General features: G+C 36.4%; 2 protein-coding genes across 2 annotated transcripts in view; one reads left to right on the top strand and one right to left on the bottom strand.

The window, feature by feature from the left end:
* Nucleotides 1-1164: 1164 nt before the first annotated feature.
* LOC141343303 (ras-related and estrogen-regulated growth inhibitor-like protein) lies at nucleotides 1165-3645 on the top strand. Its single transcript, XM_073847898.1, has 4 exons — nucleotides 1165-1303; nucleotides 1414-1467; nucleotides 1570-1646; nucleotides 2370-3645. Exons 1-4 carry the CDS (start codon nucleotides 1192-1194, stop codon nucleotides 2778-2780), a joined length of 654 nt encoding a protein of 217 aa, XP_073703999.1. The 5' UTR covers nucleotides 1165-1191; the 3' UTR covers nucleotides 2781-3645.
* A 717-nt stretch (nucleotides 3646-4362) lies between these two features.
* plin6 (perilipin 6) overlaps nucleotides 4363-14260 on the bottom strand; it is a 12733-nt gene continuing 2835 nt past the window's right edge. The window contains exons 6-9 of the mRNA XM_073847889.1: nucleotides 13906-14143; nucleotides 13396-13586; nucleotides 7108-7374; nucleotides 4363-5587 (exon numbers count right to left, since the gene is read on the bottom strand). Coding sequence (XP_073703990.1) covers nucleotides 5135-5587; nucleotides 7108-7374; nucleotides 13396-13586; nucleotides 13906-14143 — 1149 coding nt within the window. The 3' untranslated portion in view covers nucleotides 4363-5134. The remainder of the gene's footprint in view (nucleotides 5588-7107; nucleotides 7375-13395; nucleotides 13587-13905; nucleotides 14144-14260) is intronic.

Here is a 14260-nt window from a genome sequence, read left to right as displayed (position 1 = left end):
TGGCTATTGCTATAAATATACCTGTGCTACCTAAGACTGGTTTTCTGGTCCAGGGTCAAGTTTGTGCACGTGGGTTAAAAAATATTAGCATTATTGAATGTTATTTAGCTGTGATGACAGCAGAGGGCGCAAGGATCCTTTGGTCTCTTTACTTTTTCAACTGAATTTACCATTGGCGTTTATTAAGGCAAGCATCAGTCTTATATACTGTATAAGAACTCTTAATAAGCCTAAATATTAAGCCTTGGTTGTAAAATGGTTGTTTTTTAATTTTACTCTTTGTTTAAATTATAATAGTGGGCTCTGGTAGATCTGGGACGTTGGTAAATAAAATGCACGTATAAAAATAGCAAGAAAAATTACAGTATGCCCTTATATAACCATCATAGAATCATATAGACCTTTTTCCTGAGAAAACGATGAGCGTCGCCATTACGAATTCTAACATCAGATTGAATGCTTTTCTGTTCCGGTTTCCATAGGAACCCATTCAAATAGGGTCCGTCTGTTTTTAATGTAGCTAACGTCCGCTGCTTCTCGACACCTACACACTCATTAAAGTGAGGCACTGACAAATGACGGTCATTGCCAAGTGATGGCGCTATAGAGCCATGTGCTTTTTAAAAACATTTTAATAGGTTTAACATCAGTTATTAGCTCGGAATATACCCTAATTTGACTAGAAACAATGCAGAACGGAAATGCAAAGCATTCTTTCAGTTAAGAGTCGGACTTACTTCCGTGTTCAGGAAAAACGTCTATAAACCGTCATATAATCATAAAAAGTTAAAACGTATGTATACATGATATAACGAAAAACTTTTAAAAGTAAGTCTCTGAATTATAACAGTGGCATACGTTTTATAACGATCTTCATAAAACGTTTTAAAATCTTTAAAACGTTTTATGAAGCTGGATGAATGGTTCTCTTCGATGTCCAATTATTGAGGGTGGTGTGAGTTCAATGTGGTCGAAACAGAAAAAAAAAACATTTGCTGTTGATGTAAATGATAGCACGTCCAAACGAGGACCAGTTTTGGCGGTTTGCTAATGCGAACAGACGCACTGTTCTCTGATTGGTTTGAGGTCGACGCAACTTCCATAAGCCCCACCCACTGTTTTTATATATAGTTGAAGACGCATGTAAAGCCCACACTCGACACTCAACACTGAAGACGTGCACTAGGTGAAATGGTTCTGGTCAAACCAAGTCCTCAGTTGGGCAGCAAAACTATGGATGGAAACCAACACAAAGTTGAAGCCAATGTTCTCCTTCTTGGAGCAGAAAATGTTGGAAAGTCAGGTGAGCAGATAATTTACTTTGAATGCAGATGCAGAGATGTCTGTCATGTGTAATATATGGTTTGTTTTGTGAGCTTGCGAATAATTATTTATTAAATGTATTGTTTGCAGCCCTCACCGTGCGATTTCTCACAAGAAGGTTCATCGGAGAATATGGAGATATTGGTAAGTCAAGTGAGATTTACTATATTTCCATTCATAATAACATACAAGCTATGTTGTTTACGAACGAGGAGACTTTATTAATTTACCTATTCTCTCTTTCAGAATCAATATACAGTCATATTGACAAAACAGATGGGCGAGAGATAGCCTTAAACATTTGGGACTCCCTGTATCCACAGGTAAGATGTGTATTTAGTATGAAATATGTGACCCTGGACTACAAAACCAGTCATAAGGGTCAATTATTTAAGAAATAATATGAGATCTGAATAAATAAGCTTTCCATTGATGTATGGTTTGTTAGAATAGGACAATATTTGGCCGAGATACAACTATTTGAAAATCTGATTGGGCAACAAAATTTAAATATTGAGAAAATCACCTTGAAAGTTGTCAAAATGAAGTTCTTAGCAATGCATATTACTAGTCAAAAATTAGGTTTTGATAGATTTACAGTAGGAAATTTACAAAATATCTTCATGGAACATGGTCTTTACTTAATTTCCTAATGATTTTTGTCATAAAAGAAAAAAATACATTTATAATATTTATATAATATATAATAATTACCCATACAATTTATTGTTGGATATTGCTTGTAGTCCAGGGTCACATATATAAAATCAGAATTAAAATATGTTTAAAATATTTCTCATGAGCCAAAAGACTTTAAAGCTAAAGAAGTATGCTTAAATACATGCCATTTGTTTTGTTGACTAATAAAATCACGCCTATGACTTGGAGAATGAAAGAAAAGCATAATAATCATGTTGAATTTTATACTTTATGTATGAGTGGATCATATTTAATTATGCTGATAATGTAGATTAAACAAGATTTTTGCATCATGCTTTTTTGTTGTAGTCAATGTAATTTAACCCTCTGAATTCTATCTCCTCCAGAGCTGTGAAACCACCGAATCCATCAGTGACAAGCAGCTCCAGTGGGCAGACGGTGTGATCCTGGTCTACAGCATTTGTGATCGCTCCAGCTTCGAGGTGGTCCGGCAACAGGTGCAGCTCATCCGCCAAACTAGGAAGCTGTCTGCATCTACCCCGATCATCATCGTGGGGAATAAGCGAGACCTGCTGCATCAGAGAGCCGTGTCAAGCGAGGAGGGCAGACTGTTCGCCCTCTCGGCAGACTGCGGCTTCTTTGAGATCTCGGCGGCTGAAACCTACCACGGCGTGCTGCTGGTCTTTCACGAAATCTTGGACCTCATCAAGGAGTCCAGAGCACTTAAAAAGGGCATGGTCAGAATCAAGGGTATCGTCCGTAGCGTGTCCGCAGTGTTCGGAAAGAAACGAGAGTGATGAACTGTCAAAGATCGTGAGCAAGATGAAAATATGAGGCCCTTGGTAGCCTAGCATCTAAATAGCTGAGAAGAGGACACCCGGCCGATGGGTTTTTGGGGCCGAAGGGAGTCACTTTCGCCCTATTAATCTTCATGGATGATGGAAGGAGAAAGAATAAGAAGATAGCATGTTAAAAGTTCAGAGCCCAGCTTTATGGTGAAGAAAAGTAGATGAAGTTTGTTACAGCAAGGTGATAAAAGATGTGCTGAAGATACGTGATCCTGGGTTTTGATGTAATGTGGTCACTGGGTATGTGTATTGAAATGAACCGAGATACGGCCTGGATCTGTCGTAGTCAGATTTCTCACAGAATGATCCTTCAGCTCTGAACAGATGATTTAGATGAATTCAAGTGAGCTTTGCTTTGGATTTCAGATGCCTGAAATATAGAGACAGACTTTATCTTCCCTACATTGTCTCCACTGACGTTTAAATGTGAATTATTAAATGGCAACTGGGAGGAGACTATGTGCAACAAAATGTATATAGATATTTTATGTATATATTGTAATTTCCATAACATTGTTTCACTGAATAGTGTCTTTCAGGTATGTTCACGCAAAGAATGATAACTGTAACTATAATCATTCTAATGAATGATACAAACAATATTGTTGGAATCACTTTCCAGCTGATCCAGCCAATCAGAATCAACACAACTTGAGCTTGAGCTTTTATTGCCCCTGGTGTGCACACCAACAGTACTGTTATAATTGTCTTAATTGGTGCAAACTTAATGAGATATTAAGAACTAGAGTGAGATATTAAGAGCGTCTGTATATATTATTGACCTGTACATACTTGAATCTTTCACTTTTGTATATAAACACACTGTCATTTAGTTAAAAACTATTTTGAAGATGTTTTTATTGCTTGTATCTCAATGATCAAGTTCAGTAAAATGATATAAAAATTAAACATGCTTTGATTTTTTTTTTTTTACTGTATTTCTTGTGTTAAACATTTAGACTGCATTGAACCCAAAATTTTGAACAGTAGTATAGTCTCTTTTCTATGGAAGGCCGTTTTCGCCACTGAATAAAATGAAAAAAAGAAAGCAGTGTATTAACTCACGAGATAAACTTGCAATTCTGACATTTTTTCACAGAATTGTGTGATATAAACTCGTAATTGAGAGTTATGAAGTCAGAATTGAGATAAACTCGCAATTCTGAGAAATAAAGTCAAAAACATGATATAAACTCATTTGTGAGTTATAAAAGTCAGAATTGTAAAATAAACTTGCAATTCTGACTTTTTTTTTACAGATTTGCATGATATAAACTCACAATTGCAAGTTAAGTCAGAATTGTAAGACACTCAGTTCTGCGAGATATAAACTCACAATTCTGACTTTCTCAGAATTGCAAGTTAATATTGCAATTAGCAGTAATTCTGACTTTATAACACGCAATTTTGAGTTAAGTTAGAATTGAGATATAAACTATTGTGAATATTATTACAATTTAATTAAATGACATTTAGTTTGTTTACACAATCAGCTATTCATTCTATGCTCAAATAACACTCAAAACAACTATAACATTTTATAAAATGCTTTACTACATTTAAAGTCAATATTACATTTGTTATAGGAAAAGAGCACTACAGGATAAAGGCTGTTAGGATTTTAGCTAAGTCATTAAACACCATTCAGTGACATTACATGCCTGACTATGTGTAACACACTTCACTTTATGTTACTCAGTAAGTATACATCCTTGATCACAAACATAAAACACCCCATGAATAATCAAACTAACAGTAACATTAAGTTTTGTCCTCCCTCTCGATTGAACATGCGAGACTTTGGACTGCATGTCAAACCAATTTTTTTATTAAGTTAATTTCCAACTGATCAGAATCCTTGCATCATCTTGTTTCCCTCAGTGCACTGATCTAACTATCACTCATTCATTGTCAGTCTATAGATTAAAAACTGCTTATAGTGTATAAGAACTAAGAAAGCTAAGGAATAGAAATTGCTTTATCTGGTCTAAAGAAAATGTTGTTACATGCTAACAATAATAATATATAGAAAAACTGGTGCTCTGTCATTTCGGGCAATTTGTCGAATTGTTTCTTTCTCCTAACTTCTAGAAACAGAAGTTTCCATACTGCATTGGTAAAACAATGCATACTGAATGCTAGGCTAATGATGATATTTAAAAGTTAACCTATCTCCACCAACCAGATTTGTTTTTGTAGGCCTACTGGAAGCCACTGCATGGATTGTTGTTTTAAGGTATGTTTGCTTTACTATTCATAACAGACTGTGAGCTGCAGCGATCTTAGTTTGGGAAAAGTGGAACCTAATGTTCTGTGGTTTCCACCACAGGTATGACCTGATCTTCAGATGATGAGCCAGAGCTAAGAAACTCAAACGCCCGTTGGCTCTGCGTTACAAACTGAAAAATGGGAGCCAGCAGGACCTCGGTGGCCGACGAACGGCGGCGGATCATATCGGTGGTGGGCACAGCCAGTGTGTCGATTTCTGGAGGGCCCGAGGGCTGGGAATCTAGCTTCAAACTGCCTTTACGGCCATTTGCCGGGACTGGGGTGGGAGTTGGGGAGGGACCTGGGCTTGATGGAAGCCCACTGGAAGATCCGCGACGGGAGCGGGCATAAAGGCTTCTGCGGCGACGTGGGCGACCGTCCATGGCCTTGAGGAAGAGACTGTTTGCAGAGGCACGGCTGGAGGGACTCTCAGGAACTTCATCTGGAATTGGGTTGTTCACTGCATCGAGATCAGAAACCTGTTTTACCTGAGAGAGAAGAGAGGAACAATCGTAACCTAAATTTCTGAAACATTTCTGGAAAATGTACATAGCCTAACTGCATGTTTAACAACAATTTAGAAGTGAAAAGTCCAGTGAGTGGTGTTAAATGCACATTTGCTAAATGCTAATTTTTCTAAACACTGCTATATTAAGCTTTGAAACCTTTTTGAATCATTTATTTCAAACCGCTGATTAAGAGCATGTATCAAACTGCCAAAGTCATGTGATTTCAATAAATGAGGCTTTGTTACGTCATAACTATTTGCACCTTCCAAAATTTCCCCGTTCAATTTAGTTCATAGTTCACCCAAAAATTAAAACTCTGTTATTAATTACTCATCCTCATGTCATTCCAAACCTTTAAGAAAAAACGAGAAAACTTTTTTGTACACGAAGAAAACAAAAGAAATTACTTTATTCAACAATTTCTTCTTTTCTCTTTTAGTCTTGGATGCATGTTTGTAGGTCTTACAAGTTTGGAACGACATGAGAGAGAGTAATTATTGACAGAATTTAATTTTTGGGGTGAACTATCCCTTCAATGCTTTATTTTTGACTTGTCACGAAGTCTTCTTAAATCTTGCCAGCTTATGCATTCAAATGATTTTAACCCATTAAAAAAAAAAAAATCACTATGCTCAAAACTGATCTTGACTGAATAACTCCTTTAGCTTTAATAAGGACAAACACACATTTAGTGCCACTCAGTGGACATTTAACATCAAATATGCCATGAAACGTACATGGTAGTATGTATTTCCACAGGTACGTTTTCGTCATGAGACCAGGTTGACAAGGAGACTCTTTTTGTTATATAACATACATACTTGACTAGAGAGACTAGAGTTGCACCCCTTTATGTTGTCTTTTTATTTTTTTTATTAAAATACATTTTGCTAATCTTAAAAAATAGAACTGTTTACAGATAAGAAGTCTAAATATTGCCAATCTGGTTTGAGCTTCAAACCCATTTAAACTCAAGAAAAGTCTAAAACTAAAGAAAAGTGTTTTTAGATTACAATCGTCTTTATATGTGATTGAAGTAATTAAGCCGTACAGTGGCCTGAAAACATTATGTACCTGATCTAAAATTAGCTACTGTGCTAAAAGAAAAAATGAAAAAGCAAACACATCATTTCACAAACACATTTCCCATTACTGAAAAGAAGCACGGTAACATGGAGAGAAAATAAACCAGGCCGATGATTAATGCAACACACTACGATGAAACACTGATTTACTCAATTCGTTTTTGAAAACACAGAGTGATATATTTAGCTTTGTTCGTTCTATCAACTCTAAACAGATGTGTTTGGCCAAAGAGAAAAAAAAGAAAGAAGAAAATTATGTTCACACTGATAGAGACATTTATTTTGCCTTTGCTTTTGTTTCATAACAGGATTCTGGAGTGTTCTAATTCACTAGGACATGTACTTGTATGTTTTGTTAAGAGAATTTGTGCATTATAACAGGTTCTAGAGTGTTGTGCTTATGTGTATTCTCACCAGGTCATAGAGCGGGGTGGTGTTGATGAGCAGCTGAATGAGAATCTGTCCCAGTTCCAGTAGGTCATTCATGATAGGGCGTACCTGGGTAGGCAGTGCCAGTATCTGCTGTACAGGGGGTAAAGCCTTCAGTGCCTGTATACCTGATGTGAGCTGAGCCATGAGAAGAGAACGCAGCTCCTCCACACGATGCACCTGAGACGTGTATAATGACAGAAGCAGCTGCAGCAGGGACTCCACCATCGCCATCAACTGCATTAGACCCACCTGAGCATAACAAATGACAATGACAGACTTGAAAATGACACCATTAGACCTTAGACGTTTTTATTGCTGAACCTAGTGGCCTGGAAATGGGGCCTAACAGTTTGATCTAGTGGCAGTAATGACTCTATTCACATACTCTCGGATTGCCCGCAGAAACGTGAATGTTTTTGTTGGGGATGCACTCTCTGCCCTGTGCAAATAAATCAACAAAGTGCAGAAATTGCAATTGCTGTGAAAACTGGCATTGTCTGGTGCAGTTAGGGTCGATTAAACTTCTCATTATCAGACAAACAAAAGAGACAGTCCTACATTCTTTTAGACCTGCTATCCTAAATAATTTAATCTCTCTCTTGTTCGGCATGTCCTGCTTCATCCATTTTTTGTTTATTCTTCTTGTCTCATTACATTTGGCCTTGTTTAACTTTTCAGATGGCCAAAAACTTATATATTGAAAGAAATAAAAAGAGAAGCACTTATAGTTTAGCACTTTTATGGAAATGCTGTTTAGTTCATGAACGAATCAATGTTTTGAACAAACCTTGAACACACAATCTTTTGGGTGAACAAATCATTCTTGGTCTCTTTCATGCACTCCATGACTTTCACAAAACTTGTTTATGAAGAAAGGAGAAAATATCTGCTGACTGACAACTAAACAAAATGTTCAGTCGAAAGTGAATGAAGTGTCAGGTAAATCAATTTTGTTCACAATAAGACAACGACAATGACAGAAGGAATTATGAATGTCTAAAAATAACTGATAAAATGGATGTTTTGAAACCTAATTGTTTCTTTTTGTATAGCGTAATATAAATCATAACCAGCAGTTGACAAAATGGACAAAAACACTCTTTCTGGAGCCTATTAGTAGATTTGACACACTAATTTTAAAAAGGATAATACAACTTGTTTCGGTCATAAATGACTTGAATTGGTTGAGTAAGTAATTCAATGACTCACTTTGTTGCCACCTACTGGTGTAACAATATAAGCTGCAGAAAGGACCACTGAATGAACTAATGAACTGATCTTTTTTTTTTATTCAAATAAAAGCTGCAAAAAAAAAGTTGCATTAATCAAAAACCACTAGAGTATAAGTTCGTTTGTGCGGCAGTGTTTGTGCTATTTAAAGGGAACAGTGGATCCCCATTTTCCAAAAGTTGGTATGATTCTAGAGTAATGGCTAGTATTTATGAAATGTCTGCAACATACTTTGGTTAAAGAGCAGGTCATATGTTTTATTTAAAGTGTCCTGATATTGTATTTGAGTCCTCTACAAAAGGTTTAAATACATCTAAGGTCAAAAAACATTGTGATTTTCTCAGAATATATTTATACATAGAATCATTTGTCAATGATTTTGAAACGGTTTGTTTGAACCAGCTTTGAGCGTAATGTCTGAAAAACCCCTCCCTTCCATAAGCCTACACTGCTGATTGGTTGGCTGGCCAAGCCTGTTGTGATTGGCACAGAGAGGAGTACTTGAGCAAGTTAGCGAACACTACCATCTGTGTTGCCAAATCCGCAGATGTATTTGATGTCGTAGGTTGAAGCCACCCCAATAACGTCATATTTAGCCTCTGGAATGTGAATTTACCAGGGGATCCCTGACAAAAAGCATGCAATTTTTAATGGGGGCTACTTCTGAGTGGCAATTGTGTGGGTTTTTTGTGAAAACCTGGCAACCCTAAGGACCTTTACATAAAACAATAATATAGTGCTCCAATCCGTACTTAAAATAATGACATAAAAACATTTTAACACATATGCAAGTGACTCGTGCTAAAGTTTAGCTGCTAAACTGTAAACACATAACAAAACAATAATGGTGGATACGTTAGCCGAGTGGTGATTTACCTAGAAACCTAAAGCTGCACTAGGTATACATCACATATTAGCACAATAAATATTTTGAGCACTCACTTGAAAATGTACACATAACGTATCGATCATAGTATCTGCGGTGTCAAAGCCGGGAAAACAAAGCTAGAACGCAGTAACATCACTTACTGCGGTTTGTCTTGGTATTAGTTTGGATTTTGTAGTTACTGCAATATTGACACTCTTGTTTCTCTGAAACGAGACAAAATTGAACCAGGAGACTTTGCCACAAGAAGAAACAGTCGTCACAAAGCCCATTTTAAGCCTTAACTCAATTTCGATCAAATTTGTAGTTACTGCACTTTGCCTTTGGATGGCAGCACTGCGTCCTCAGTGGTGCTGATGTCGGGAGAAAATGAAGACACTTATGTTCACTTTTACTTTTACAGCTACAGCTTTTTTTTTTTTGGAAATAATGGTAGTGTACTGGCTGAGGGCGGAAATATGCTAATACAGAACAGTCAGCAGTTTTGCGCGGGGCCTGTACAGTATGATGTCATACTGCGTAGAAAATCAAAACGTCTTGACAATTGAGATGGTTTATTTTTTTAGGGGGGGTCAAACATAGGAGTGAATGGATTTTTATCATTGTAGGGTGGTTGTGTCCACACACTGCTAAGACACATTTAATATAAATCCAATGTCCTCTTTAAAACATTTTAAAAACACTAAATAAACAATTTTGAACCAGATGTGACAAATAAAGAATAAATTTGAAGGATAAAAATGTTTTGAACTAGGGAACCATATTAAAGTCTGGTTTATGATTAAGGCTGGTTCACACAGCACTAGCAGCCAAGCTCTCACGTGGAGTTTCATCTGCTGCCAGAAAACGTGAACATGAGTACACAGAAAAAAAGAACAGGGCCAGCCTGGCAGACACAGGCACAAACAGTCCTGCTTTGGCAGCAGGACCCTCCTACTATTGTCGGTTCATTTAGGTGAAAAAGGAAGTGGGCCAGCCAAATTTGAAGGTCCCTACTGTGCTCTCAATTCCCATTGTCATCAGGCCCCCACCTTGCCACGGTCCACTGCACAGCCCGTGACCAACACGTGAATTACTGTAGGGCACAATGCTGCCAAGTCTCACCGTTGTATGTGTCTCTGACAGCTCAGCATCACTCTTGGTGGAACACAATCTGTCACTCACATTTCTGCAATCCAGGCCCTCTGGGGTGTCTTTAGAGTTTGTTAATTAAGACTCTTTTGAACACAGTGCACTGGGGTTTTCATGCTCTCAGCCCCAATTACTCTCCACCCTACCGCTGGGAAAGCACCAAAGGACCCTGTACAGACAATAGCCCACCTTGGCACTTTGATCCTCAGCACAGAAAACAGAGAGATCTATATGGGTAGACAAGGCCATGTGTCTAACAGGTCAGATGAGGTAGAGTTTATCTGGACACGAAAACACTTTCCCATCAGTCTAACCATGCAGAACTGAGGAGTATTCAATGCTTTACTGACGGTATTGGGTAGATTCCTGGGCACAGTGGTAAAGTGGAAAATAATAATGTTGTGCAATGATTATTACTCTACACTACCAGTCAAAAGTTTTTTTTAAAGAATTTTCTTCTGCTCACCAAGCCTGCATTTACAACAGTAACATTGTGAAATATTTTTACTATTTAAAATAACTGCTTTCTATTTAAATATATTTTAAAATGTAATTAATTCCTGTGATCAAAGCTACATTTTCAGCATCATTACTCCAGTCTTCAGTGTCACATGATCCTTCAGAAATCATTCTAATATGCTGATTTGCTGTTCAAGAATTTTTATTATTATTATTATTATTATTATTATTATTATTATTATTATTATCATTATCATCATCATCATCATCATCATCATCATCATCATCATCATCATCATCATCAATATTTTAAACAGTTGAGTATGTTTGTTTCAGGATTCTTTGATGAATAAAAAGATCCAAAGGTCTGCATTTATCTGAAATAAAAAGCTTTTGTAACATTATACACTATACCATTCAAAAGCTTGGAGTCAGTATAATGTTTTTTTTTTTTTGAACAAAACTATAGAAAATAATGCTTTTATTTAGCAAGGATGCTTTAAATTGATCAAAAGTGATGATAAAGATTTCTATTTCAGAAGTGCTGTTCTTTTGAACTTTCTATTCATCAAAGAAACATGAAAAAATTCTACTCAGATGTTTTCAAGATAATAATATTATTTCGAGCAGAAAATCGGAATATTAGAATGATTTCTGAAGGATCGTGTGATTAAAATGCTAAAAATGATGATTTTTAGCTGATGCTAAAAATTCAGCTGTAAAATCACAGGAACAAATTACATTTCAAAATATATTCAAATAGAAAACAGCTATTTTAAATAGTAAAAAATATTTCAAAACTTTACTGTTTTTGCTGTACTTTGGAGCAAATAAATGCAGGCTTGGTGAGCAGAAGAGACTTCTTTTTAAAAACATAAAAAATCTTACAAATAAAAAAAATCAACTGACTGTTAGTGTGTGTATATATATATATATATATATATATATATATATATATATATATTACACACACAGGGGATAGTAAGACTTTTTTTTTTTCAAATAATGTTTTCATTATTTTATTGTAATCAAACTACAATAAAAACAGCAATATTATTCAAAAGAACTGTTTTCTATTACAATATATTCTAAAATGCAATATATTCCTTTAAATCTAGCAGTATGTTTGTTTGCTAACGTAGTCTCCTCTTCTTTTTTTTCATCCTAAATGTGTTATCTGTGTGTGCGGGTGGGTTAGTGGGCATTTAAGTCAAATGCTGCAACCGCCAAACGGCACGTAGCACTAGATCCCACTGGGCTTCCAGCTCAATCATGACCATCTTCTCTCTAAACAAGCACTCCCATCAAAACACACTGCAGCCTGACTTCTTGATTTCAGCTTTGATTTCTGAGAAACCAAATATCGCCTTCCTTTTATGCAAACAAACGTTTCATCGTTTATTTTTATTGCCATTTTGAGTCACCAAAGGACTAATATGCTTGTATATCATACGTTTATGTTTCTATCTAGTTTGAACATTTAGTACAACTTTTATATGAAAACGGGTACAAATTAGTGACTTTGAAGTGATATATACTACTAAATGACTAGAAACATAAATGTAAAATTAGTGTGAAGTGTGAATAAATTAGATTAGTGTGAAAAAGGTCATACATGTTATGTTTTCAGTTCAAGTTGTAATACAGCTTGAACTTTTCTCTCCCCTTTCCCCATGCCCTTTTTTGCCTGAATGTGTCTCAGGGGTCTTGATTTGGAACAAGTAATTGCTGTGAATTTATTCTATGTGGGTAAGTCTGCAGACTAGACAGGAAGCCCTGAGGGTGGCAGGGAAGGCTGAATGACTGCAGCATGGTATCGCAGCACGTAGACTGTCTATTTTAACTACAAACTCAAAGAAGAGAGGATAGGCCATGTTTTGAGGACGTTCTGAGGAGGCACTCCCTGGCGTTATCATCTTGTCAGTGTACATGGTTGAGTCTCTCACCCAGACACGTCTGCATCTATATTTATTTTGTGATTTTATCTTAACATACCACTCTCCATTACTGACTCGTGAATCACATCCTCATTTTCCTTGGTCTCCTTCAATTCTATTTTAGTATCATTGAGATACTATTTGTATTTTTATATTTTCTGTTTAAAAGTTTTTTGTAATTTTTTTTTTGTATTATTTGTCCATATAGCTTTTATTAAATTTTATTTTAGTTTTAGTTATTTAGGTACATTAAGTTCAACTGAACTCAGTTAACATTTATTTTATTTCAAGTAACACTGTTTTAGTTTTAGTTAACAATAACAAATCTGGTTTTGAAGGGCCCAAGTCTTTTTCTTAAAAAAAAAAAGACTACATTAAAATATGAAAATTGTTAAACTGGAATATAAAACACTGAATTTGGTCCCCATTCACCAGTGATCATGTTTCATTACTTGACAGCTAAATAAATGTCTTTGGAGCCATTGAGAATGGTGCAGTTATTTTGGAAAGAGAGTATTTGTGCCATTATCAAAGGTCACCACAACTTTATGAAAGCACTACATTTAACAGAGCATTTAGTTAAGATAAGGCCAACGATTTAATGTTTTTTTCCTAATTGGGGCTTACCTTTTCAGCAGCTTCCTCCAACTTCTGCAAAACACTGTCCACTCTTTCTCTCAGCTTCATCAATCTGTGGTACAGCTGAAAGTACAGGCACAACAGCAGGCTACGAATACGTGTCCACATCCGAGGCTCTTCTTCTTCATCATCATCATCTTCATCTTCATAGGTCTGCACTCTTCTCTCCCACTCAAGGCCTGCGAGATGAAAAAGTGCAAAGTGGTTCATATTTCAAAACAAGCTCTATTATTTAGAATATAACTGAAAGAGGCTCTACTTAATCTTAAACTTAATTCTAAGTATAAAAAGCTAATTTAATAATAATAAAAAAAATGTTATTACACGTTTCTTGACATTTGCGCCCCCTTGTGATTAAATCTTGTGTACGCTTGTTTTTTTTGTTTTTTTTTTGTTTTTCCAAATCATATTTTAATGATTGTTTTATAATAATAACGGACAAAAATTTGTCTTTTTGTCCTGTCAGAGCCTGTATGACTCGTAGTCCCACTTTCTTACGCAGTGTGGGTGGCAGAGGTAGATAGTAGGCCAGTGCAGCCTCTGACTGAGTGATGAGCTCATCCAGACCAGCGGTGATCACTCGCCCTGGTCCCGATTGTTGAGCTTCCGCCAGGAGGCGCCAGCTCAGATGTAACAGTTTATCCCACCTGTCCACGGCTCTGTCCAGCTCATCATTCACTCGAGACTGTGCATCATCCAGCCTCGAGAAGAAAGCGTCCTTCAGATTGGCAACCACCTGAGCGAAGAGAAGGCACGCGTCAGAAGAGGTATGGGCAGTAGCTGAAGAAAAAACATCGAAATTTACGTTCATTTGAAAAGTGACCAAACACACGTACAACTACTAAATAAGTTC

The sequence above is a fragment of the Garra rufa genome, chromosome 9, assembly GCF_049309525.1.
Source record: "Garra rufa chromosome 9, GarRuf1.0, whole genome shotgun sequence".
In the NCBI taxonomy this organism is placed as follows: domain Eukaryota; kingdom Metazoa; phylum Chordata; class Actinopteri; order Cypriniformes; family Cyprinidae; genus Garra; species Garra rufa.
Note: the sequence above shows the minus strand (reverse complement) of the source record. Positions and strands in the feature narration are given on the sequence as shown.